Source organism: Pristiophorus japonicus, chromosome 7 (assembly GCF_044704955.1).
Source record: "Pristiophorus japonicus isolate sPriJap1 chromosome 7, sPriJap1.hap1, whole genome shotgun sequence".
Classification (NCBI taxonomy): domain Eukaryota; kingdom Metazoa; phylum Chordata; class Chondrichthyes; family Pristiophoridae; genus Pristiophorus; species Pristiophorus japonicus.
In genome coordinates this window covers 236,581,430-236,609,134 of record NC_091983.1, presented here as the reverse complement: position 1 = coordinate 236,609,134, position 27,705 = coordinate 236,581,430, and the positions used below count along the sequence as shown (strand labels likewise).

The following is a 27,705-nucleotide window of genomic DNA, read 5'->3' as shown; positions in this document are numbered from 1 at the left end:
CTGCTCCTGTGGCAGAGGCTGTCAACCAGAGGGCACTGCGGTGGGAGAACTGAGGGTCACCTGCATAGGTGTGCAGGGCCCAGTATAAAAGGCTGCCCACCAAGCTTGTGCCTGACTCTGGAGTTACAAATAAAGGACCAAGGTCACTACAGTTTGAGTACAACACATTGCCTTGTGGAGTCATTTATAAGTGCATTATAGACAAAACATTAACAAGTGTGAGTGAGTGCTGCACTATCGGAGGTACCATCTTTAGGATGAAACATTAAACCGAGGCTCCGTCTGCCCTCTCAGGTGGGTGTAAAAGATCCCATTTCAAGATTTCGAAGAAGAGCGGGGGAATTATCCCCGGTGTCCTGGCCAATATTTATCCCTTGACCAACATCACGAAAACAGGTTGTCTGGTCATTATCACATTGCTGTTTGTTGAGAAAGTCCTTCATTGTCTGTGAGGTGCTTTGGGCCGTCCTGAGGGGGCGAAAGGTGATGTAGAAATGCAAATCCTTTCTTTCTTTCTTTGTCCCAAAGCTGGACATGGGCCGAGCGGCTGGCGATTGCAGAATGAATATTAGCAGCTGCCTGGGCCCCGCGGGGAGTCCGAGAGTCCAGTCCCCACTGACTGCCAATTCCGTCCGGCCTCTCACATCCAGTCGGGCTGGGTGGGCTCCGGCCTCGGTTCCACTTTGCCTTTCCCAGGGGTGGGAGCGGGTGAGGGGAGCGTGTTTTACCGGCGACGCAGTAAACGCTGGATTCTCCTGCACTCTTCGCACCTTCCCGTGAGCGGCCATGGCGCTGGAAGCTGGTCAGAGCGGCGGGCGGCCGTTAGCGGTGGTTAGCAGCGCAGTCAGCGACAGCAGCACCCGGTGTAAGGTGGGATCCTGCGGGGATTGGGAGACACACCCTCCCACTTCCTCCCCACACTGGCCTTTCTCACACAGGAGCCCGGTGTAGGGAGCGGGGCACACACACCTCCCATTGTCCTCACACACTCCTCCGTTCTCACACCGTGTCAGAAAGTTATCGCACACGCCCGCTGCAAGAGGTCAGAGAAAAGAAAGGTCAGGTCATAGAAACTCTCCCACGTTACAGATTGTTACAACTCTCTCTCACTTTTACAACAACTTGCATTTATATAGCATCTTAAATGTACTAAAACGTCCCAAGGTGCTTCACAGGTTATCAGACAAAATTTAACACCGAGACACAAAAGGAGATATTAGGACAGGGGACCAAAAGCTTGGGTTTAAGGATTGTCTTATAGGAGGAGCGAGAGGTGGAGAGATTTAGGGAGTGAACTCCAGAGCTTCGGGCCCAGGCAGCTGAAGGCACGGCCCCCAATGGTTGAGTGATTAGAGTCGGGGATATGCAAGAGGACAGAACTGGAGGAGCACAGAGATCGTGGAGGGTTATGCAGCTGGAGGGGGTTACAGAGATAGGGAGGGGTGTAGGGCTGGAGGGGGTTACAGAGATAGGGAGGGGTGTAAGGCTGGAGGGGGTTACAGAGATAGGGAGGGATGTAGGGCTGGAGGGGGTTACAGAGATAGGGAGGGGTGTAGGGCTGGAGGGGGTTACAGAGATAGGGAGGGGTGTAGGGCTGGAGGGGGTTACAGATATAGGGAAGGGTGTCGGGCTGGAGGAGGTTACAGAAATAGGGAGGTGTGTAGGGCTGGAGCAGGTTACAGAGATAGGGAAGGGTGTCGGGCTGGAGGAGGTTACAGAAATAGGGAGGGGTGTAGGGCTGGAGGGGGTTACAGAGATAGGGAAGGATGTGGGGCTGGAGGGGGTTACAGAGATAGGGAGGGGTGTAGGGCTGGAGGGGATTACAGAGATAGGGAGGGATGTAGGGCTGGAGGAGGTTACAGAGATAGGGAGGGGTGTAGAGCTGGAGGGCGGGTTACATAGATAGGGAGGGGTGTAGGGCTGGAGCAGGTTACAGAGATAGGGAGGGGTGTCGGGCTGGAGGGGGTTACAGAGATAGGGAGGGGTGTAGGGCTGGAGGGAGGTTACAGAGATAGGTAGGTATGAGGCCATGGAAGGATTTGAACACAAACATGATAATTTTAAATTTGAGGCATTGCCAGACTGGGAGCCAATGAGGATCAGCGAGCACAGTGGGGATGGGTGAACGGGACTTGGTGCAAGTTAGGATGGGATTAAATATTGAGGCAGAGACTGAGGATTAAATTCTGTGTCCAATTATTCTGTCTAATTCTGGGCACATTAGGAAGGATGTCAAGGCCTTAGAGAGGGAGCAGAGAAGATTTACAGGAATGATACTGGGGATGTGGGACTTCAGTTATGTGGAGAGACTGGAAAAGCTGGGATTCTTCTCCTTCGAGCAGAGAAGGTTAAAGGGAGATTTAATAGTGGTGTTCACAATTGTGAAAGGTTTTTGATCGAGTAAATAAGTAGAAGATGTTTCCAGGAGCAGGAGGGTCAGGGACCAGAGGTCACAGGTTGAAGGTAACTGGCAAAGGACCAGAGGGGAGATGGGAAGAGTTTATTTATGCAGCGAGTTGTTGTGATCTGGAATGCGCTGCCTGAAAGGGCGGTGAGAGCAGATTCAATCGTAACTTTCAAAAGGGAATTGGATAAATATTTGAAAAGGAAAGATGTGCAGGTCTATTGGGAAAGAGCAGGGAGTGGGAGTAATTGGATCGCTCTTTCAAAGAGCCAGCACAGGCCCGATGGGCCGAATGGCCTCCTTCTGTGCTGTCTGATTCTATGACCCGCCCTCACTGAACTCCAGGCCTCCCTTTGTGAGGAGCTGTGCCACTAATTGTGTGGCAGGTGATGGGAGAGTCCAGGGGGATTCACTCACTAAAAGCCTCTGTGTTTCCCCCCACGGTATCTCTGCTATCGGATACTCTGCTGACCCTGACACCCAGAAGCCGGGGCGGAGTGAGGGGAGGGGCTGGTGCTGGAATGGTTACTTACCTCGACAGCCCCTGTGCCAGTAGTATCCGGGCAGGCACCTGTCACACTTGGGCCCTGTCGCCCCCTCCTTACAGTCACAATATCCCGTGTCATTACAGCGATGGTGGAACGAGCCATCAGGGTGACACTCACAGTCTGCAGAAACAAGACAACACACACACTGCACACGGCTGTTCCCAATAAACACAGCGACACAATCTCAGCGACAGGAATGAGTGCGAGCCGGGACAAGGGAGGCTCAGACTGTGGGGGTGAAACAAGTCTCCAACACTTTACAAACAGCTTCAATCCTCCACACACTGACTGCACACGGCCCGTGTTCCACTCCCTGAGGCGACTGCACAGAATTAAAGCAGGTTAACAAGGCCAGAAAAAACAAACCAGGTTCATCAATAGAGGATAGAATGCACAAGCACAGAAGTGATGTTAAACTTGTATCGAACCTTGGTTAGACCGCACTTGGAGCACTGTGCACAGTTCTGGTCTCCGTATTATAAAAAGGACATAGAGGCACTGGAGAAGGTACAAAGTAGATTTACAAGGATGATACCAGAACTGAGACTTTGTACCTATCAGGAAAGGCTGACCAGGCTGGGGCTCTTTGCTGGGAAAGAGAAGACTGAGGGGTGACCTGATCGAGGTCTTTAAAATTGTGAAGAGGTTTGATAGGGTGGACGTAGAGAAGATGATTCCACTTGTAGGGAGTCAAAAACTTGGGTCAAAAATATAAGATCGTCATGAATAAATCCAATAGGGAATGGAGGAGAAACTTCTTTATCCAGAGAATGGAACTCACTACCAAAGGGAGTGATTGAGGCGAATAGTATCGATGCATTTAAGGGGAAGCGAGATAAACACATGAGGGCAAAAGGAATAGAAGGATATGCTGATTGGGTGAGATGAAGAGGTGTGGAAGGAGGCTCGTGTGGAGCATAAACACCGGCATGGAGCGGTTTAGCCGAATGGCCTGTTTCAGTGCTGCACATTCTGTGTAATTGTGTGTGTGGAGAATGGGAGGAGATGAGGAAATGGAGAGAGAGGATTGTTGGTGGACACTGGGGGGGAGGGGTAACATTGAGCAGAGGGAAGCGACGCTGCTACAATGCAGGATGGTCGTTTACCGAGAGTACAAACAACATACAAATTCCTGAAAAACAATGGAGACAGGGAGACGATGAGTATATCGTCAAAACACAGAGCTTTCGCTATAACTCAACAAAGCCTGGGACAGGCCTCATCGCTACGGAAAGCCTACACCAAACCCTCATTGATGGGTTGGATCAGGGCCTCATTGCTGGGGAAAGGGTGGGTTGAGGCCGAGTTGCTGGGAAAAGGTTGGTTCAGGGCCGAGTCACTGGGGAAAGGTTGGGTTGGGGCCTAGTCACTGGGGAAAGGTTGGGTCGGGGCCTGGTCGCTGGAGAAAGGTTGGGTCGGGGCCTGGTTACTGGAGAAAGGTTGGGTCGGGGCCTGGTCGCTGGGCAAAGGTTGGGTTGGGGCCTAGTCACTGGGGAAAGGTTGGGTTGGGGCCTGGTCACTGGGGAAAGGTTGGGTTGGGGCCTAGTCACTGGGGAAAGGTTGGGTTGGGGCCTAGTCACTGGGGAAAGGTTGGGTTGGGGCCTAGACACTGGGGAAAGGTTGGGTTGGGGCCTAGTCACTGGGGAAAGGTTGGGTCGGGGCCTAGTCGCTGGGGAAAGGTTGGGTTGGGGTCTAGTCACTGGGGAAAGATTGGGTCGGGGCCTGGTCACTGGGGAAAGGTTGGATTGAGGCTGGTCACTGGGGAAAGATTGGGTCGGGGTCTAGTCGCTGGGGAAAGGTTGGGTTGGGGTCTAGTCACTGGGGAAAGGTTGGGTCGGGGTCTAGTCACTGGGGAAAGGTTGGATTGAGGCTGGTCACTGGGGAAAGGTTGGGTCAGGGTCTAGTCGCTGGGGAAAGGTTGGATTGAGGCTGGTCACTGGGGAAAGAGGAGCTGATTTCCGACGCGCTTTGCTCAGCCCTATCGAAGGTATTTTCTTTGTTTCTTTATCTTGTTTTGGGCTGAAAGCAGAAGGGTGAAAGAAGGAGAGAGCAGAGATTGTAACAGGAACTGACCTAGGCAAACGTTGTGGTGGTCCAGCTGTGCTGAAGGGTTTCGGTGGTAGCCCAGCCGACATAACTGGCAGTGTCGGCCTCTAGTGTTGTGCTTACAGCTCACGCAAATGGCGGTGGTGAGCAGCTCGAGGTAACTGCACCGGTTCGAATGGCCGAAGCATTCGCAGGCTTGCAGGGAAAAGACAGAGAGTGTAGACGGGACACAGACAGTTTGCAGACTGTGAGAGGGTCACATGCTGCAGGAATGAGAGGTGGGGAGGAAATGGCTGGAATGGGAGGGAGGGAGGGAACACTGAGGCTTTTAGCAGTGAGGGGAAAACATCAGACTCCTGGCTAGTTACGGTTTGCATTGAATCAGGCAGATGGCAATGGATGGTCCCAATCCCAGGTTTATAGAGTCTGTGCCGGGTTTTGCACAGCACTGCCAAGTTAGGGGCCTTTCAACAGTGGTTCAGTTGGCAGCACGCGCGCCTCTGAGTCCGAAGGTCATCGGTTCAAGTCCCATTCCAGAGATTTGAGCCCATAATCCAGACTGACGCTCCCAGTGCAGTACTGAGGGAGCGCTGCAGTGTCGGAGGGGCAGTTCCGAGGGAGCACTGCACTGTTGGAGGGGCAGTACTGAAGGAGTGCTGCACTGTGGGGGGGGCTGTACTAAGGGAATGCTGCACTGCCAGAGGGGCAGAACTGAGGGAGTACTGCACTGTTTGAGGGGCAGTACTGAGGGATTACTGCCCTGCCGGAGGGGCAGTCCTGAAGGAACAATATATAAATGCAAATCCTTGCTTTCTGCTGTGCTCTGAGCCAGTCGCGGTGTTTGAGAGTTCCTACCTTGCTCTGGGGTCGTGACCTCTAGTGATGAGATTCTTGGCCGTGTGCGACCGAGCTTTGGGTCAGCTGCATGTGTCAGGAGGAATCAGCAATTATTAATCCCAGCTGGAGAACATCTGTACTGTGTGCACACACATCGAGTGGACACTGTCCGGGATGGCAGGAGTGTCCGAGAGACAAGCAAACAGACATTTCCATCTCCGCTACACCGCCAATCAGACAGAAACTCACACCGAGACTCGGGAGGAGATATTAGGACAGGTGACCAAAAGCTCGGTCAAAGTGATAGGTTTTAAGGAGATTCTTAAAGGAGCAGAGAGAGATGGTGTGGAGAGGTTTAGGGAGGGAATTCCAGAGCTTCGGGTCCAGGCAGCTGGAGGCTTGGGAAGGCGTTAGGGATGGAGGAGGTTACAGAGATAGGGAGGGTTGTAGGGTGGGAGGGGGTTATAGAGATAGGGAGGGTTGTAGGATGGGAGGGGGTTACTAGATAGGGAGGGGTGTAGGGCTGGGGGGAGGTTATAGAGATAGGGAGGGGTGTAGGGTGAGAGGGATTTATTGAGATAGGGAGGGCTGCAGGGTGGGAGTGTTTACTGAGAGGGAGGGGTGTAGGGTGGGAAGGGTTGACTGAGATAGGGAGGGGTGGGGCCACGGAGGGATTTGAACGCGAGGATGAGAATTATAAATTGGAGGCGTTGCTGGACCGGGAACCAATGTCGGATCAATCAATCACTCCCCCGGGTCTACTCACTGCCCGGGCTGTCGCTCGAAGTGGATCGATGGATAATTAGTGGGAATCTGGTCCGCGGAGAGATGATTAAATGGGGTGAGGCCGTGACAGGCTGTTATTGTGGGATTTCGGTACATTCGAGTGGGTTGAGGGTTTTAAAGGCAAACTGTGTAATGCCGGATGTGATGGAGTCTCCCTGTTATTATTCAGTGTAACTGAATCCAGCCACAACTCACTCAATAATTCAGCAGAAAATGGAGATTCATCGCCAGATATTAGAACTAGTTTGTCTTTAGTTCAGTTTGTGTCGGTGATGAAGGTTTTGAGTATCGGTTCTGGCTGTACCTGGGCAGGAAAGGAGCAGGTTTGGGGTCAAAGTGTAACGTTTCATAGACCCCCAGTCTCGGTCAGTGTGGTGGGTTATGGTCACTCCCGGTCAGTGTGGGGAGTTATGGTCACTCCCGGTCAGTGTGGGGAGTTATGGTCACTCCCGGTCAGTGTGGGGAGTTATGGTCACTCCCGGTCAGTGTGGAGAGTTATGGTCACTCCCAGTAAGTGTGGTGGGTTATGGTCTCTCCTGGTCAGTGTGGAGAGTTATGGTCACTCTCGGTCAGTGTGGAGAGTTATGGTCACTCCCGGTCAGTGTGGTGGGTTATGGTCACTCCCGGTCAGTGTGGTGGGTTATGGTCACTCCCGGTCAGTGTGGAGAGTTATGTTCACTCCCAGTCAGTGTGGGGAGTTATGGTCACTCTCGGTCAGTGTGGTGGGTTATGGTCACTTCCGGTCAGTGTGGAGAGTTTTGGTCGCTCCCGGTCAGTGTGGGGTGTTATGGTCACTCTGCTCCTGGTCAGTGTGGGGAGTTATGGTCACTCCCAGTCAGTGTGGGGAGTTATGGTCACTCCCGGTCAGTGTGGAGAGTTATGGTCACTCCCGGTCAGTGTGGGGAGTTATGGTCACTCCCGGTCAGTGTGGGGAGTTATGTTCACTCCCAGTCAGTGTGGGGAGTTATGGTCACTCCCGGTCAGTGTGGAGAGTTATGGTCACTCCCGGTCAGTGTGGGGAGTTATGTTCACTCCCAGTCAGTATGGGGAGTTATGGTCACTCTGCTCCTGGTCAGTCTGGGTGTTGGTTCGGGGTTGCGATATGGTGGATGGTTTGGAATGACATGGACAGCATGCGAAGGGTTAAATAAATGGGAACAAGTTGATGTAAGATCCAGGAACAAAGGGGAACAGATTGAGGCCGAGACAGTCACCCAGTTCCCATTCCTGTATCTGGGATAACGGGATTACAACAGGTCCCCATTGATCTCGGCCTCAGCCACCATATGGCTTTCTACAAATCTTCCCTCCACTTCTCACTGAACATTCTCACTGAGACAGTGTTAAGAAGCATTTTCATCTCAGCTGAGATGTGGGTCATATATATTACATCTTCCCTGCTTCATATCTGCTGCACCGCTCGAGGAGATTATACTTTACTCCATAGATGCACGGACAAGCAGACTCCTGATCCCAGCCCTGCTCACACATACACCTCCTCACACCTTCACCTGTTCACACCTTCACCTGCTCACACTCAGCCCCTGCTCATACCCAGCCCCCGCTCACACTCGGCCTCTGCTCACACCTACACCTGTTCCTCGCTCAGTGAGTGATGAGGGAGGTTTGAGGGAAGCGGATCATTCCCGATACAGAAATGGGCTCTGGGTCAGCAGGTCACAGGTCAGAGAGCATAGGTCCTACTTACGGCCACTCGCCACGGGGTCAGGGAGGCCTGGAGAGGGAAACGGAAACAGAATTATAGAGACGTCTGATTAACAATCTTTATCGATAAACACATTAACACAACCCATCACACGGAGTGTTCATCAGATCGATGTCAGTCAAACTCACGAACAAGGAACTGATGGGGGATTTGCGTGCTGCATCCTCTGAGAGCTCACACCAGCCCTGTGTGAGACCAGGTGGAGTTGCTAAAGTGCTCCCGGAAGGTGAGTGTGAGAGTAGTACGTGGGGACGCTCCCACTACGTGCGATTAGTGTGTAAGTACGCAGGGTTAATACGTAAGGCCATCAGTGGTCACACACACCCCTTCCCCATTGCCCAGTCAGCTCACTATCTGGATATTGATCTCTGGACATTCCACACACAGCAGGCCACAGATGTCCCTCACAACCTTCACTTCCTGATCTGCTTCAGATATTGATTTCACAGAGGCTTATTCTCCTCTCACCCTCCCCAGCTGTTCCCCAGATGTTCATCCAGCTGTGAACATTCCATTCTCACATCAGTCTGCACCTCACTGCTGGCTCTGTATGTGTGGGTGTCCGGAGTGAGGTTTCAGCAAATTCAACCACTGCTATTATAACCTCACCCTCCACATAATGCCAGCGATCCCCCTCGCTCACTGACCCAGACATTATATTGATAGAGGGCTTCAAAATGAGGAAGGGTTTTGATGGAGTGAATAAGGAGAAACTGTTTGCAGGGGCAGGAGGATGGGTAACCGAAGGACACAGATTGAAGGTGATTGGCCAAGGACCCAGAGGGAGATGAGGATTATTTTTACGCAGCGAGTTGTTGTGATCTGGAATGCGCTGCCTGAAAGGGCGGTGGGAGCAGATTCAATCATAACTTTCAAAAGGGAGTAGGATAAATACTTGAAAAGGCAACATTTGCAGGTCCATGGGGAAAGAGTGGGGAGTGGGACTAATTGGATAATCTTTCTTTCATTTTTATTTCCTTTTCTAGATTTCTTCCATTCTCTTTCTCACTTTCCTTTTCTCTCTTTTCTTCTCCCTTACTTTCCATCTCTCATTCTCAGTTACTTACTCTGCTTCTCTCTCTCCCTCTTTCTCACATTCTCTGTTTCCCACTTTCTCACTTTTTGTTTGTTCTCTTTCATTCTTTATTTCTCTCTTTCTCTGTCTACACACCCCTCTCTCTCTCCCTCCGTCTCTCTTTCTCTCCCCCCTTTTTCGCTCCCTCCCTCTGCCCTGCTCTCTCTCTCTCCCCTCTTCCTCTCTCCCCTCTCCCTCTCTCTCTCTCCACCCCCCCCCCGCCCCTCTCAGTGTGGAGCTGTGGGCACGGACCCTATCTCTGTCCCTGGCTCTGTCCAATCTCCCGCTGTGAGTCTCTGTTCCCACATGAACACAATGACAAAGATGGGTGGGTTGTATTTTGGAGTCGGTACATTGCCGGGAGTTGGGCTGAGAATGAAATGTGAAGGGAATCTGGTGCCGGCACTGGGCCGGGCCGGAGCAGCTCTGGTTACTCACAGACATTGGCCGTCCCTTTGGGGATTGGGAGGTACGAGCCCGCTCTCCACGCTCGGCCTTGAAAGCCTTTCTTGCATCTCCCGCAGTCCGGCCCCGTCGTGTTGTGCTCACACTCGCAACTCAGCTTCCCCTTCTCCCAGATACAGTTGTTGGCGTGAAGATTGCACTTACACCTGGCAAAAAACAACAGCAAGCTGGTTTCAAATAAGCTGAGCAGCCGGGTTAGACTGGGGACTGGCCGCTCCGCGAGTCCGCTCTCCCTTTTCCAGCTTCGCTCTGCAAACAGCAACATTTTTCTCCCACTTATTGCCTTTCAACACAGGCGGCGGGTCAGTTTCTGGGTGTGTTTCCGCTGATTGACGATCAGATTCTGGGCAGCAACAAGAACACGTTAGGAGAGAGTTTCTGATCAGCTCCGGCCTTCCAGGCCCCTCAAAGGAAGAGCTTGCATTTATAGAGTGCCTCTCACAAGTTATTTCTTTACAACAACACCTGCAACTGCAACAACAACTTGCATTTATAAAGCGCCTTTAACTAGTAAAACGTCCCAAGGTGCTTCACAGGAGCATAAATCAGATAAACTGACGCGAGCGACATAAGGAGATATTTGGACAGGTGACCAAAAGCTTAGTCTAAGAGGTCGGTTTTAGGAGCGTCTTAAAGGAGGAGAGAGAGGTAGAGAGGGAGATGTTCAGGGAGGGAATTCTAGAGCTCAGGGCCCAGGCAGCTGAAGGCATGGCCAACAATGGTGGGGCGAAGGGTGTGGGGGATGGACAAGAGGCCTGTGGTGGAGGAGAGCAGAGATCTCGGAGGGCTGTTCCTGGTGTTGGAGGAGAGCAGAGATCTCGGAGGGCTGTAGGGTGGGAGGTGGTTACAGAGATAGGGAGGGGGAGAGGCCATGGAGGGATTTTTAGACAAGGATGAGATTTTGTTGTTGTTGTGGTTCAGTAAATGCGATTTGAAAAGGCCCAAAGTGCTGTGACGGTCTCTGTGCCGTGAAGCGTGAGAACGCTGGTCTCGGTGACTCTGTGCTAACAGCATCGAGCCTCTGTTTAACTCACTGCGAGGGTGAAGCTTCACAATCCGCAGATTGTACGTTGCACATTCAGCAAATTGTCAGTTCTGGGCACTGTTTGCTGAACTAAGCAGATACCCAGACAGTTCCTTGGAGTCACACTAACGGCAGTGTAAACATTTTACTGCTCCTGTTCTCCAATTAGTGTCTGAAGATTGTCCTCGGCTAAAAGCTGGATCGAGCCTCCCAGAAGCTGAGTGTGGAATAATGAGGGAATGGCTCCGAGCCCTGGAGATTGTGTAATGTGAAAATGGGAACTCACCAACCCAGACTGAATATAGATCCAACACGAAGGAAGCCTTCAGTCACAATCATTCCTCAAATCAGGAAGGGCTTGGATCGAGTAAATGGGGAGCAACTGTTTCCAGTGGCAGGAGGGTCAGGGACCAGAGGTCACAGGTTGAAGGTAATTGGTAAAAGACTCAGAGGGGAGATGAGGAGAGTTTATTTACGCAGCGAGTTGTTGTGATCTGGAATGTGCTGCCTGAAAGGGCGGTGGGAGCAGATTTAATCGTAACTTTCAGAAGGGAATTGGATAAATACTCAAGGGCAAGATTTGCAGGGCTATGGGGAAAGAGCGGGGAGTGGGACGAATTGGATATCTCTTTCAAAGACCGGCACAGGCCCGATGGTCTGAATGGCCTCCCCCTGTGTTGTGTGATCCTCTCACTCTCTGAATCCTGATCAGATTGGAGCTCGGCAGTGTTGAGAGTAAAGGGACAGATTCTGCTCGCTCCGTGCTGCTCGATTGGCTGAACACTGAGCAGGAACTCGCTGACTCATCGCCAGCCAGCCAGCAGGACTGTGAAAGCTCGTTAATGGGCCCATCACCAGGGGCAGTGAGAGCTGGCACAATGCTGGTCTGTGCCCACTGTCGCAGGGCCATTCAGGGAAGCTCAAACACCCAACACAGGGGCAGCTGGCGGTGCCCAGTGGGCCGGGGGAGGGATCCCCATCTTTCGCTGTCAAACCTCCCCTGTTACCCAGCGTTCACATAGGAACAGGAGGAGGCCATTCAGCCCCTCGAGCCTGCTCCGCCATTCAATGGGATCATGGCTGATCTGTGACCTAACTCCATTCACCCGCCTTTGCACCATATCCCTCAATACCATTGGCAAATAAAATCTATTAATCTCAGATTTAAAATTAACAATTGGTCTTGCATCAACTGCGATTTGCGGAAGAGAGTTCCAAACTTCTACCACCCTTTGTGTGTAGAAGTGTTTCCTAATTTGACTCCTGAAAGATCTGGCTCTAATTTTTAGACTTTTCTCCCTACTCCTAGAATCCCCAACCAGGGAAATAGTTTCTCTCTATCTACCCTTTCAGTTCCCCTTCATATCTTGAAAACTTCAATCAAATCACCTTCTAAATTCTCGGGAACACAACCCTAGTTTGTGTAATCGCTCCTCGTAATTAGATGTTGGCCCTGATGGACTGCACTTCAGGTGTTCATTGAGATTGTGTGTCAGATGTTAACTCCGATATAGTGCCCTCCAGATGAGAACTGATAAGAGTGCCATGCCAGATGTTATCCCTGATAAAGTATCCCAGATGTAAGCTCTGATAGGGAACACCAGATATTTGCCCTGATGGAGTATCACCAAGTTGATAGACTATCCCCCAGATGGTGGCCCTGCGAATGCTCCCACATGTTGGTTCTGATACAGTGCCCCCAGATGTTGACACTGAGCTCCCCCAGATGTTGACCCTGTGAGTGCCCTCCCAGATGTTGGTCGCGTGAGTTACCCCCAGATGGTGACCATGAATGCCCCAGATGTTGGCCCTGTAAGTGCCCCCCCAGATGTTGTCCCAATGAGTTAACCCCAGATGTAGTCCCTGTGAGTTACCCCCAGATGTTGGTCCTGAGTGCCCCAGATGTTGGCCATGTGAGTGCCCCCAGATGTTGTCCCTGTGAGTACCCCAGATGTTGGCCGTGTGAGTGCCCCCAGATGTTGTCCCTGTGAGTGCCCCCAGAACGTGGCCGTGTGATTGCCCCAGATGTTGTTCCTGTGAGTGCCCCAGATGTTGGCCTGACACGGCACCCCCCGGGTGTGAAGTGTGGGGTCTGCGACTCTGGCCAGAAGGGGCAAGGAGCTCTCACCGGCCACGAATGTCCAGGTTGGAGATGGCGTAGAAGTATTTGGAGAGGTTGTGCTGGTTAACACTGGTGGCCCCAGTGGCCGGCCGGAGCAGCCTGACCCGCAGGTCGGTCAGGGTGAAGAAGTCCCTCAGCTCCTTGGTGGTGTCCAGCTGGCCGTACAGCGAGGCCATGTCCTGGAGACGGGGCCCCCCGAACAGGGCAAAACGCTCCTGGATCTCGAAGCGGACCATCTTGTCCACCTTCCACACGTAGCCCCTGGAATACTCCTCCGTGCAGATGATGTCCAGCATCGAGGCCGGGCTCAGATCCCGGGCGCTTCTCGGCTCCATCCCGAAGGAGGTGAGGCAGTCGGCCGCGTAGAACTGGTAGGGTTGCCACGTCCGGCCGTGGTCCAGAGACTTCTCCAGGACCATCTGCTCCGGCCGGCCTGACTCGAAGGTGATGACTATGTCCTCGGTCAGCTCAATGGTCTTGCCCCAGGACAGAGTGATGTTGATCAGGAGGGGCTCGGGGAACCTCCTCCAGGAGACGCTTTGCCAAAAGGTGTTGGGAATCCGCCCCTCGTCATCCAGCATCAGCTCGGGCGGGTGTGCGAGCTCGCGCGTGTGAGCATCACACTCGTTGTTGCACATGTACGGGTTCTCCTGGAAACAGAGACGGAACAACATGGGTTAGATACAGAGTAAAGCTCCCTCTACACTGTCCCATCAAACACTCCCAGGGCAGGTACAGCACGGGTTAGATACAGAGTAAAGCTCCCTCTACACTGTCCCATCAAACACTCCCAGGGCAGGTACAACACGGGTTAGAGACAGAATAAAGCTCTGCACTGTCCCATCAAACACTCCCAGGGCAGGTACAGTACAGGTTTGATACAGAGTAAAGCTCCCTCTACACTGTCCCATCAAACATTCCCAGGGCAGGTACAGTACAGGTTAGATACAGAGTAAAGCTCCCTCTACACTGTCCAATCAAACACTCCCAGGATAGGTACAGCACGGGTTAAATAAAACCACAGGTCTGGACGGAACACTTTGTGCTTTTTAAATGAATCTGGGGAAGAAATAGCAGAGGCACATATTTATTAATTAGTTAGAAAAAGGTGTCATACCCGAGGACTGGAAGATAGCTAACGTAATACTTATATTTAAGAAGGGAGATAGAACATGTCCAGAGAACTGTAAACCTGTCAACTTAATATCGGTGGTAGGAGAAATAATGGAATCCTTACTAAAGGAGAATATAGAAGAACATTTAGAGAGCAAAAGTATAATAATGAATAGTCAGCATGGAGTTCAAAAGGGAAAGTCTTGCTTGACCAACATCATTGCATTCTCTGAAGAGGTAACAGAGAGAGCAGACAAGGGTAATACAGTAGATATAATTTATCCAGATTTCCAAAAGAGCTTCGATAAGGGACCACATAATAGACTAATGAATAAGGTCAGAGAATGCAGAGTCAGGGAGCCAGTAGCAGAATGGATAGCTCGCTGGCTTCAGGACATAAAGCAGAGAGTAGGGGTAAAGGGCAGCTATTCAGAATGTCAGAAGGTAGAAAGTGGGATCTCCTCATCTCCCCTCTGGTACTTTCACCAATCACCTTCAATCTGTGCCCTCTGGTTACCGACCCTCCTGCCACTGGAAACAGTGTCTCCTTATTGACTCAATCAAAAACCCTTCATGATTTTGAACACCTGTATTAAATCTCCCCTTCACCTTTTCTGCTCTGAGGAGAAAATCGCAGCTTCTCCAGAGTCTCCACATAACTGAAGTCCCTCATCCCTGGGACCATTCCAGTAAATCTCGTCTGTTCCTTCTCCAAGGCCTTGACATCCTTCCTAAAGTGTGGTGCCCAGAATTAGACACAATTCTCCCGCTGGGCTCTGCCTCCACCACCCTTTCAGGCAGTGCATTCCAGATCCTAACCACTCACTGCGCAAAAACAATTTTCCTCATGTCGCCTTTGGTTCTTTTGTCAATCACCTTAAATATGTGTCCTCTGGTTCTCGAGCCTTCCGTCAATGGGAACAGTTTCTCTCTATCTACTCTGTCTAAACCCCTCATGACCATGAACACCTGTATTAAATCTCCCCTTAACCTTCTCTGCTGTAAGGAGAACAATCCCAGCTTCTCCAGTCTCTCCCTGGAACTGAAACCCCCATCCCTGGGACCAGGAACAAGCCCCAGCCTGTTCAGCCTTTCCCCAAAATTAGATCCTCTCAGTTCCCCAATCATTCTTGGGAATCGTTATGAGCAAAATAAAATGGACTGTAAAGAGACCAGGGAGCTGATATTTGGACAGATTTCTGACATGACGACATTTTGGACGTTTTCTTTGTTTAGATTTTCCAAAGTTCATGTTCAGTGAAAGAATCTCCGACCTCCGACCTTCAGAGATGGGAAATGAGTCTCACTGCAGCTGTCTGTTTGGGTTAGAGAGAGAGAGAGAAACGACGAGAGTTTTGTGAGCGGAATGATTGACGGGAACTTGTCTTTTTATCGTCTATTGTTAAAACAATCCCTTATTTGTGCTCAGGCCATACCCCTGGGCTCTGTGTGTCGGACCCTCGCCCAGCCTGTGGGCCGAATGATGCTTTACCTCAGGCTGGTTTGTGAGGGAGCAGTCGGAGGTGGCAGGGCTCCCTCGGGGTCACTTCAGGTCATTGACCTTCCGCGGTGAAGCAGCGATGGACACAGTGGCAGCTCCACATGTTGTGATCTGGAATGCGCTGCCTGAAAGGGCGATGGCAGCAGATTCAATCGGGAATTGGAGAAATACCTGTAGGGGAAAGATTTACAGGGCTGTGGGGAAAGAGCGGGGAGTGGGGTTAATTGGGTAACACTTTCAAAGAGCCGACACAGGCACGATGGGCCGAATGGACTCCTTCTGTGCTGTATCATTCTATGATGCTGTGATTCTCAGTCGGGACACTGTGTGACTCGAGGGGAACTTGGAGGTGATGGTGTTCCCAGGCATCTGCTGCCCTCATCCTTCTAGATGCTGGAGGTGGCGGGTTTGGGAGGTGCTGCTGAAGAAGCCTTGGCGAGTTGCTGCAGTGCATCCTGTGGATCGGACACACTGCGACTCTACCTGACATCGGCAACACAGAATCAGCCCGACATCCTTTTCCAAATAATCAGACAGCTCACCTGTAACATCCTCATCCCCAGCAAGTGGCTGTTGCAGCAATCAATAAAACTAATGTGTGTGATAAAGATGGAGAGCGCGGCAATATACAGAGATCATAGAAATTAATGAATCTACAACCGTCACAGCATCGACTAAAGGCAGTGACTAAAGCCGCATATTGGATTGGTTATTTTTAATACTCGATGTAGAAGGAATGGGGTAACATTAGTACCACAATCCTAAAGCTGTGTAATGAATAAAGGAACGGTGCAGATGTGACGTGCTCCTGAATTGCCGTGTCCTCGGGACATAATTAACAGCACCGTGCCCCAGCGCTACAACTGACCTCCGACTGCTCCGTCACTGTGTGTCCCAGGCCGTGGTCTTTGTTGGTGAAGGCACCATAAATGTTCAGGCTCAGGTCACCAGCCATGCCCGGCCCATCCAAACCTCACTCACCTTCTGGTTCCCTACTCAGCCTCACCCCTCCTCACACTACCCTTTCATAAGACTTCAGCCTCATCCCTAATCTGAGGTCCTTCTCACCTCATCCCACCGTTCACACATGCACTGTGAGCAGCCACGCAGATTCAAATGCACGTTTACACACATCCACACAGCAGCAGCTATTCAACTATGGAAGACACATGTGGCACACGATGAGCTGCACACTCACTCACACCTTCTTGTGCTTCTTACTGCAGGTGAAACTAGCTCAAACAGGAGAGAGCAGCAGTGCACCGGTGGAGGGGAGCCTGACATAGAAGCCCTCAGTGACATGGAGGAGCGAGTGTCCATCCCCATGGGCACACCAGTTGGTGCGGTAGTGGCCGGAGTAGCAGTGCCCCCTGTGGACCGTGACGGTATGTGAATGCCCTTTGGCATTTCTGTGAGATCCTTGACCCTTGACAGCAAACGCCGTCCACTTCGACTGACGGGGAAGATGATGAGGAAGGTGAGGAAAGTGTGGTGCCTATGAGGGACCCTCATCAGTTGCACCGAGTGGGGACACCACCTTGGTGGAAGAGCCAACATTCCTGGGCTTTGAAGAGCCTGAGGCTCCTGAATCCAGTAGCCTGTAGCAGCGCCCAGAGCGAGGGGAAGCTCGGGGGCCATCTCCCCGGACAGTGAGTCGACCCATCAATCCTGCTCAGAGACAGTCAGACGTGGACCTGGACTTGGAGGCTATGTCCAGAGAGTCCATGCAAATGCACTGCGAGCCAATGGGTGTATTAGAGAAGGTCCCGCAGAGCATGGATACACTTGCCCTGAGGTTGGGGGAGACCGCCTCAAGCATTGTCCCTGCCTCTCAGCAGTTCAATGAACCCATCCTTGCCCATTTACAGAGGGAGATGGACTCAACCAGCGACAGTGGAGTTGCAGAGGGGAGAGCGCGTGCCATGGTTGACGTGGCAGCAGCTATCGCATCACAGGCCCAAGCCACGCAAGGCCTTTGTGATGTGATACTGTCAATGATTGTGGCAACAACTCTCAGAATGCTGCATTTGAGACTCAGGCTGTCCTGAGTCAGTCACAGAGTGATGCCATGCAAACACTGACTGCTGCCATCCTCTCTGTTCCCCACAGTCCAACGGGGAGGTAACGGTGCCGAAGCAGGCCAGTAATCTGCGCTCCCACATATTGCTCCAGATGTTGAGGCTCCGCCCTGGGGGAGTGGCAGTGGGCCGTGGGAAATGGAACGTGTTGTCTTTGCACAAGATGACAGCATTCTGGCTCCCACCGCTGCCACTCTGCCTTTGCACCTGCCGCGGTCTACACACCAGCCAACCTAGACTGCTGCCGCCGATGCTGAGGTGGTGCAGTCTGCAGCCGGGCCTTCCAGGCCCAGAGCTGGTCCAATGTATCCTACTCGGCCATCTGTAGTGTCTGTGTTAAACACACAGCAGCCCTCAAGCAGCCTTGCTGCAGGCACTGAGGCAACATTGAGGAGGAGCAGGAGGTGTGGGAGGGGGTTAAGGTAAGGGGTAGCAAATGCCAGAGCTAGTCTCAATAAAAACTTTGGCCACAATGGACTGATGGCCTCATCCTGTAAATATGTTTGTCACGATCTGGTTGCAGTTTTTGAGGCCTGCTATTGTTGTAAGTGTATGTGCCTAATATGGCACATGGGTACTGTTGTGGAATGACAAATGGCAGGGGCCTGTGTACAGATATTGTTGAGGTTGATTGTGTGTTATGGTGTTTCAAGGGGCCGTTGTTAAATGTTTATTAGTTGCTGGTGAGAGGTTGTGTTGTGTTGTTGGAGAACCGATGTATGATGAGCCGCTGACATGTGGCCCTTGTATCGGGAGCAGTGCCACGGTGTCTCCTCCGTGGCTGCTGCACCTCCTCCTCTGGCTGGCCAGTCGGGGCCTCGCCAGGCTCCTGTTCCTCTTTCTCCTCCTCCTGAGTTGGGGCTGCACTCCCCACTGGTAAGGCCTGGGCCCTCATGATGGCCAAGTTGTGCAACATGCAGCACACCACAATGAATAGCGACACCTGTTGAGGGAAGTATTGAAGGCTGCCTCCAGAGTGGTCCAGGCTTCGGAAAAGCTGCTTGATCACCCCTATTGTCTGCTCGATGATGTTGTGAGTGGCCGCATCTTGGATCTTTGGATCAAGACCGCTCAAAATGGAGGAGAAGCATCCGAGAAGGCGACGAACACATCGAGTCTCTTTGCTGGGAGGATGTGGAAGCCAAGTACAAACAGCAGAAGGTGCGTACGACAACCCAAGCACCCCACCCACCCGTCCCTCTAACCACCATCTACCCCACCTGTGACAGAGACTGTGGATCCCACATTGGTCTCATCAGTCACCTGAGAACTCATTTTAATGTGGAAGCAAGTCATCCTCAACTCCGGGGGACTGCCGAAGAAGAAGAGAAGAATTAAACCTCACCATACAGCATAGGGAGAGAGAGACACAACGGGCTCCTGCTGTGTGTGGCTGCATCAACGCAGGAAGGGAAGATACTTCAATATAAGGATTATGTATTACAGAAACTGCTCCTGCAACACTGGAGCATAAACGGAGCATCTTATGAATCATTGTTCCTTCTACAAATCCACTCATTCCTTGACATTTATTTCAGGCTTTAAGTGTTGCTGTCTCGGATTTACACTGTGTGGTGTGACGAAGAGCCTGTCGTTATCACTAACTAAACCACTCACTATCAGCACGGTTCAGTCCCCTGGTTAATGATGTTAATTAGTGTATTATTGAGCACAGAAGTTAGTGGCTCCATAAAGTGTAATCCCGCAGATTGCTGTCACTTCCCATCACCCAATAATCAGGCCCTTTGTTGGAGTTAATGTTTGAGCAGAGTTGCTCAGTTAACAGCATTTAGTGGGCCAGTACTGAGCTGAAAGATTACGTCAGATTACATATAGGATTACATATAGGATTACATAGAATATACGGCAGGGAAACAGGCCATTCGGCCCAACCAGTCCATGCTGGTGTTTCTGCTCCACTCGAGCCTCCTCCCGTCTTTCCTCATCTAAATCTATCCACAACCCTCTATTCCCATCTCCCTCATACGCTTGTCTAGCATCTTTTAATGCATCTACACTATTTGCTTTAACCACTCCCTGTGGTAGCGCGTTCCGCATTCTCACCACTCTTTGGGTACAGACGTTTCTTCTGAATTCCCTATTGGATTTCTTGGTTTTCTCTGTATCAACTCTATCAAGGTTGGCATGCAGGTACGCAGGTACGGATAAGAAAGCAAATGGCATGTTGGCCTTCATAGCGAGGAGATTTGAGTACAGGGGCAGGGAGGTGTTGCTACAGTTGTACAGGGCCTTGGTGAGGCCACACCTAGAGTATTGTGCACAGTTTTGGTCTCCTAACTTGAGGAAGGACATTCTTGCTATTGAGGGAGTGCAGCGAAGGTTCACCAGACTGATTCCCGGGATGGCGGGGACTGACCTATCAAGAAAGACTGGATCAACTGGGCTTGTATTCACTGGAGTTCAGAAGAATGAGAGGGGACCTCATAGAAACGTTTAAAATTCTGATGGGTTTAGACAGGTTAGATGCAGGAAGAATGTTCCCAATGTTGGGGAAGTCCAGAACCAGGGGTCACAGTCGAAGGATAAGAGGTAAGCCATTTAGGACCGAGATGAGGAGAAACTTCTTCACCCAGAGAGTGGTGAACCTGTGGAATTCTCAACCACAGAAAGATGTTGAGGCCAATTCACTAAATATATTCAAAAAGGAGTTAGATGAAGTCCTTACTACTAGGGGGATCAAGGGGTATGGCAAGAAAGCAGGAATGGGGTACTGAAGTTGCATGTTCAGCCATGAACTCATTGAATGGCAGTGCAGGCTCGAAGGGCCGAATAGCCTACTCCTGCACCTATTTTCTATGTTTCTATGTTTCTATCAAAACCTTTCATAATTTCAAAGATCTTCATTAGATCACCCCTCAGCATTCTCCTTTCAAGAGAAAAGTGACCCAGCCTGGTCATCCTTTCCTAATATGTATACCCTCTCATTTCTGGTATCATCCATCTCCCCACGGCCCACAGTGGGTCAGGGAGAGGGTCCATCTCCCCACAGCCCACAGTGGGTCAGGGAGAGGATCCTCTCCCCATGGCCCACAGTGGATCAGGGAGAGGGTCCATCTCCCCACGGCCCACAGTGGGTCAGGGAGAGGGTCCTCTCCCCACGGCCCACATTGGGTCAGGGAGAGGGTTCTTTCCCCACGGCCCACAGTGGGTCAGGGAGAGAGTCCTCTCCCCACGGCCCACAGTGGGTCAGGGAGAGGGTCCATCTCCCCACGGCCCACAGTGGGTCAGGGAGAGGGTCCATCTCCCCACGGCCCACAGTGGGTCAGGGAGAGGGTCCTCTCCCCACGGCCCATAGCTCAGGGAGAGGGTCCTCTCCCCATGGCCCACAGTGGGTCAGGGAGAGGGTCCATCTCCCCATGGCCCACAGTGGGTCAGGGAGAGGGTCCTCTCCCCACGGCCCACAGTGGGTCAGGGAGAGGTTCCTCTCCCCACGGCCCACAGTGGGTCAGGGAGAGGTTCCTCTCCCCACGGCCCACAGTGGGTCAGGGAGAGGTTCCTCTCCCCACGGCCCACAGTGGGTCAGGGAGAGTGTCCTCTCCCCACGGCCCACAGTGGGTCAGGGAGAGGGTCCATCCCCCCACGGCCCACAGCTCAGGGAGATTGCCGTGAAATCCAACTGGTTCAGTAATGTCCTTTAGGGAAGGAAACCTGCCTCTGTAACCTGCCCGGGCCTATATGTGACTCCAGGCCCACACCAACGTGGTTGACTATTAATGACCCTCTGAAGTGGCCGAGCGAGACACTCAGTTTGTATCAAACCTGCTCCCAGCGGATCAAGAAGGCGGCCCACCCCCACCTTCTCAGGGCACCTGGGGATGGGCAATAAATGCCGGCCGTATCAGCGATGCCCAAATCCCCAGAATTAATTTAATAAAGGAACGGCGGTTTTAAGTCAACATCTTGCCAGGGAGCTCGATGGGATTCTACACTTTGGAATTTAATTATAAAGAACGTGAGCCAGCAGAAATGAATGTTTGTTCAAGTTAATGAAACCCAGAACTCTGCACCTGGTGTTTGTGTCTAAACATTTCAGCAATGAGAAGACCAGAGGGAGGTTTCAGAGAAAGAAACCAGACTGGGGAAAGATTGAGAATCTGCAGCAAATCTTCAACCAGCTGTGGTGTCATCCCACATTATTGACCGGCCTGTGTCGATCGGTCCTTATAGACAGGGTCAGGGGTCAGTCAGTCAGTGCCACAACAACAGTAAATCATTCTTCAAACATTCTCCTGTCTGAGCTGCTAAAGTGAGTGGAACATTGTCAGAGAGCAGCGCAGTGAGGGAGCTCTGATCCAGGAATCAAGAGACTGGGAAAGTTTAATAGGCAGCCGGTTTACTGGGGACAGTGGGCAGTGAGTGAGATATTGGGCAGGGGGAGGATTCATGGGGATAAAGTCTATGGCCTCAGGTTTAATCCACTTCCTGTAGGCCTCTCCCAAACCCTCAATTTCCCGTCTGAGTATTAAAGGTTTAGTCCCAGACCCAATAGAATGGACTGCGATATTACAAAGAGAATGTTTGGCTCGTTCTGACTGAAATCCCATCTGCTGCTCGCATCTGCTGAAAATAAACTCCCTTAAAACAGGGGAAATATCACAGAATCTCACAGCACAGAAGGCCATTCGGCCCATCGTGCCTGTACCCACTCTTTGAGGAGCTGTTTGAACCTGCTTCAACTAAACTCCCTTAAAACAGGGAAAAATATACTTGATAAATTTGAGAAAAAGGATAAATTTGCAAAGCTATGGGGAAAGAGCAGGGAGTGGGACTAATTGGATCGTTCTCTCAACGAGCCGGCTCAGGCACAATGGGCCAATAGCATCCTGCTGTGCTGTGAGATTGTGTGAGCAGCTGGCAGGGGAACGGATACAGATGTTAACAATCCCGAGAGGAAACTCTTTTTGGAGTTTATCTGAAAAACATAAAACATTAAACCGTGCCACCCGACCTGGATGACACACCAGACATTTACAAGGCCCTTTTTTTTCTTTTTTGTGTTTTTTTTTGTGTTTTTCTTTTTTTTGGTTTTTTTTTTTGGGCACTAAAATCACATTGATCAGACACAATCTCCAGGCACCAGTTTACAATCAGTTCAAACTCAGCTTACAGAAATTACCCAGAAACTCCACGTTAACATTCACCAGCTGTCACCACTCGCTGGGATTGCCAGAATTGGTGATTGCATTCAGAAATAATTAGCTGTCAGACTTTTACCCGAGCAAGGCACAGACTGTGTTTCTACAGAAGTGGTGACGATTCTCCCTTTAATTCGACTGTTCGAGCTAACCTCATAACACAGTCCCTCACCCCCTCACCCCTGGTCACACTGTGTCACTGTGTCCCGTGTCCCATCTCTCTCTCCCCTCACCCCCGGTCACACTGTGTCCCTGTGCCCCATGTCCCATCTCTCTCTCCCCTCACCCCTGGTCACACTGTGTCACTGTGTCCCGTGTCCCATCTCTCTCTCCCCTCACCCCCGGTCACACTGTGTCCCTGCGCCCCATGTCCCATCTCTCTCTCCCCTCACCCCCGGTCGCACTGTGTCCCTGTGCCCCATGTCCCATCTCTCCGCTACAATGAGGAGCCCACTCTGCCCGCAGTATTCCAGATGTGCCTCTCCCTCGGTTTGTGCTCAGACATTGTGAGTTTTGCTTTGCAGCACGAGAAACACTCAAATCAATGAACAAATCAGCACTGAAGTGGAATTGGAGGCGAATACTTTGAGCTGGTGCCAGAGATGAATTAAATTGGGGATTACAGACCAGCGGGAGATTCTATTTCCGACACGGAGATCGATGAGCATTAACTGGTGCCTTTTGCTCGAGAAGAACTAAAACAAACAATCGTATCCGCTCCTTTACCAAGACCACCTATTTCCACCTCGGTAACATCGCCCGTCTCTGCCCCAGTCTCATCGCATCTGCTGCTGAAACCCTCACCCATACTTTGTTCCCTCCAGACTCGACCATTCCAATGTTCTCCTGGCCGGACTCCCATCTTCCACTCTCCGTAAATTTCAGCTCATCCAAACCTGTGCTGCCCGTATCCTAACACACACAAGTCCTGTTCCCTCATCGCCCCTGTGCTCACTCACCGACGTTGTTTCCCAGTCCAGCAACACCGAAGTGGCAAGTAACATTTGTGGTCCACAACTGGAAGGCAATGATCATCTCCAATAAGCCAGAGTCCAACTACCTCTCCATGACATTCAACGGCGTTACCATTGTTGGATCCCCCACTATCAGCATCCTGGGGATCACCATTGACCAGAAACTTAACTGGACCAGCCACATAAATACTGTGGTACAAGAGCAGGTCAGAGGCGAGTATTCTGCGGCGAGTGTCTCACATCCTGACTCCCCAAAGCCTTTCCACCACCTACAAGGCACAAGTCAGGCGGGTGATGGAATACTCTCCAATTGCCTGGATGACTGCAGCTCCAACAATACGCAAGAAGCTTCACACCATCCCGGACAAAGCAGCCCATCCACCACCTTAAACATTCTCTCCCTCCACCACCGGTGTACCGTGGCTGCAATGTTTACCATCTACAAGATGCACTGCAGCAACTCACCAAGACTTCTTCGGCAGCACCTCACAAACCCATGGCCTCCATGGGAACACCACCATCTCCACGTTCCCCTCCAAGTTACACCGCATCCTGATTGGGAAATATATTCAATGTTCCTTCATTGTCACTGGGTCAAAATCCTGAACTCCCTCCCTAACAGCACTGTGGGAGTACCTTCACCACACGGACTGCAGCGGTTCAAGAAGATGGCTCATCACCACCTTCGCAAGGGCAATTAGGGATGGGCAATAAATGCCGGCCTTGCCAGCGACGCCCACATCCCAGGAACAAATAAAAAACTGAAGGATGTGCCTGGGACTGAGTCTCCCAGCAGGACCGGCAGTATCTCCCTCTGCCCAGTCTCAAAGCCCATGGAGGGATTGGAAGTGCGGTTCTGTGGATTACTGGTCCAATCACAGAAGCCCTGCACCACCGTGCCCCGGTACATTCGATCACAACAGTTTATGATCAGGAATTCGTGTCTTTGCACCAAGGTTACAGCCACAGTCTGAATACATTCTCACCCTGGAGTCTTTCCGTCTCACTCACAGTCAACACACAATCAGGGAACACAAGTTCAGGAGTCGGGACACATCGGGAAAGAAGGAGCGAGTACACCTGTCAAAAACTGTTACATATTAAAAAATGCAAACTATGAGATAACGGCCGATAAATTCAGCCGCGTTTTTATCGGTGAAAGAAAAATGATTGCGATTTCAAAAAGTCCTTCATTGTCTGTGAAGCACTTTGGGGCGTCCTGAGATGTAAAACTGAGACAGTAACATCTAGTGTGGTCTCACTGGGTCCGGGCCCTGTTTCACACACAGCTCCCACAGTGGGATATGGGACAGATGGAAGATTTACCTCAAAGACTCGTAGTATTTTTACAACAGATTACTAATTGAGCTGGAGAATAATGCCCTCTGATGAACTGCATGTTCTGCAATAAATTATACATTTTCAATTATTGCTGAAACGTACGGCTGATTATTAAACCAGGCGTTTCCCCTCGAACAATGATGTAGGAACCAATTATCCTGAGGAGATGATTCACTCAACAAGAGCATCATTAATATTTAGAAACAGGCTTGAATTTACATCTCAAGGACATATTCCTCACTGGGGATATTGGGCAGGGCTCAGGCACAATGGGACATATTCCACACTGGAGATAATGGGCAGGGCTCAGACACAATGGGACATATTCCACACTGGGGATATTGGGCAGGGCTCAGACACAATGGGACATATTCCCCACTGGGGATATTGGGCAGGGCTCAGACACAATGGGACATATTCCCCACTGGAGATATTGGGCAGGGCTCAGACACAATGGGACATATTCCACACTGGGGATATTGGGCAGGGCTCAGACACAATGGGACATATTCCCCACTGGAGATATTGGGCAGGGGTCAGACACAGGGGTCAGGAGCTCCAGAGAGTGTTTATAAACATTCGAACTCCCTCCTCACATCTATTACCGTGTCTAATTTTACAAACACTGCCACCCCTTATGGTGAGTCACTGGGAAGCAGCGAGTTTTGTGGTTTTCGTGTCCTGACCTTTCCTGTTCAGCCCAGCAGTTTTACATCTCCTCACAGTTCCACGAAATGCAACTTATCAGATTGTTATTCCATCCCCATATCTCCTCCTTCACCAAGCCCGCCTACTTTCACCTCCGTGATATCGTCTGTCTCTGCCACTGGCTCAGAGCTGTCCAGTTAGTCCCACTCTCCTACTCCTTCCCCATAGCCCTGTACATTTCTCCTTTCCCAGTATTTATCCAATTCCCTTTTGAATGTTATTCTTGAATCTCCTTCCACCTCCCTTTCAGGCAGCACATTCCTGATCATAAAAACTCGCTGCATTAAAACATTCTCCTCATCTCCCCCCTTGGCTTTTTTGCCAATTATCTGAAATCTGTGTCCTCTGGTTACTGGCTCTCCTGCCACATGAAACAGTGTCTCCTTATTTACTCTTTCAAAACCCTTCATGATTTTAAACACCTCATCAAATCTCCCCTTAACCTTCTCTGCTCTGAGGAGAACAATCCCAGCTTCTCCAGTCTCTTCACATAACTGAAGTCCCTCATCCCTGGAAACATTCCAGTAAATCTCCTCTGCACCCTCTCCAAGGCCTTGTCATCCTTCCTAAAGTGTGGTGCCCAGAATTGGACACAATACTCCAGCTGGGGCCTAACCAATGATATATAAAGGTTCACCATGACGCCCTTGCTTTTGCACTCGATGCCTCTGTTAATGAAGCAAATGTAGGAGTTTGGATGGAATTCACTTTGATAAAGGCCGTTCAGTGAGCGTCCATTCACAGCGCGACACACAACAGAGGCTGTCTCAGAAAGGCTTCTACTCACCAGCGTGCAGTACATCTCGGGGGTCTCTCCACACGTACTGTCGGAGGGATCCAAGCTGACCTTCAGTGACCTGGTGAGCAGGGTGGCCTCGGGCTGGCAGGCCATGTAATCCCAACTCATCGCCTGGTCCCAGTGAAGCTGGGCCTTACACAGGTCGTAGTGACCCCAGGACGGGAAGTGCTGCGCGGCGAGAGACAGGGCTGCCCAAAGGGCCTGAAGGGGCAACAAACTGGACAGACGCATCGCTCCGACTGGACCGCGCTCAGAGAGGGGCCATCTCGGTCCGTCTGTGGATGATTCAGTGAGTCCCCGCTCCGACTAGACCTGCTCACAGAGGGGCGATCTCGGTGCGTGCAAATGTTACAGGTGTTGGGATTGCGGATGTTTTCCCAGTGTTGGTGCAAATGTTCCAGGTGTTGGGATTGCAGCTGTTTTCCCACTGTTGGTGCCGGTGTTCCAGGTGTCGGGATTCCAGCTGTTTTCCCAGTGTTGGTGAAGATCTTTTAGGTGTTGAGCTTTCAGCTATTTTCCCGGTGTTGATGCAGATGTTCCAGGTGTCAGGATTCCAACTGTTTTCCCAGTGTTGTACAGATGTTCCAGGTGTTGGGATCCCAGCTGTTTCCCAGTGTTGGTACAGATGTTCCATGTGGTCGGATTCCAGCTGTTTTCCCAGTGTTGGTACAGATGTTCTGGGTATTGGGATTACAGCTGTTTTCCCAGTGTTGGTACAGATGTTCCAGGTGTTGGGATCCCAACTGTTTTCCCCCCAGCTGCCCGCTGTATCAGACAGATGCTCTGATAGGCTGATCAGTCAGTATTGGGACCCAATGTGATGATTATCTCCTGACCAGAGTCTGTTTCCCATCGATCATCTCTTCCTTCTGCCATCAGTTCCCTGTGAGGAGAGAAATAAAATCAATGCATTTCGGAACAGGTGCTGCTCCTGACCTTCGACCCCCACCCTCCAACTCCACCTTCCATTAGCTGCAGCGTTACACAGAAATAATCACCAGT

At 51.2% G+C, this 27,705-nt stretch overlaps 1 protein-coding gene across 1 annotated transcript; it reads right to left on the bottom strand.

The window, feature by feature from the left end:
• Positions 1 to 771: 771 nt before the first annotated feature.
• LOC139266962 (netrin-G1-like) lies at positions 772 to 26,979 on the bottom strand. The gene is made up of 7 exons (XM_070884601.1): positions 26,692 to 26,979; positions 13,040 to 13,683; positions 9,857 to 10,033; positions 8,756 to 8,775; positions 5,026 to 5,193; positions 2,938 to 3,072; positions 772 to 1,033 (listed from the first exon to the last, which is right to left on the bottom strand). Exons 1-7 carry the CDS (start codon positions 26,932 to 26,934, stop codon positions 804 to 806), a joined length of 1,617 nt encoding a protein of 538 aa, XP_070740702.1. The 5' UTR covers positions 26,935 to 26,979; the 3' UTR covers positions 772 to 803.
• Between the last annotated feature and the right edge of the window lie 726 nt (positions 26,980 to 27,705).

Excerpts from the sequence above, each read along its gene's own strand:
- LOC139266962 (XM_070884601.1), bottom strand. The coding sequence starts at position 26,934 with ATGCGTCTGTCCAGTTTGTTGCCCCTTCAGGCCCTTTGGGCAGCCCTG. Across the intron at positions 10,034-13,039 it reads AACCTGGACATTCGTGGCCG|GTGTAAGTGCAATCTTCACG; the intron begins GTGAGAGCTCCT and ends GTTTTTTGCCAG. Across the intron at positions 8,776-9,856 it reads GGGACGGCCAATGTCTGTGA|CAGATCAGGAAGTGAAGGTT; the intron begins GTAACCAGAGCT and ends CAATATCTGAAG.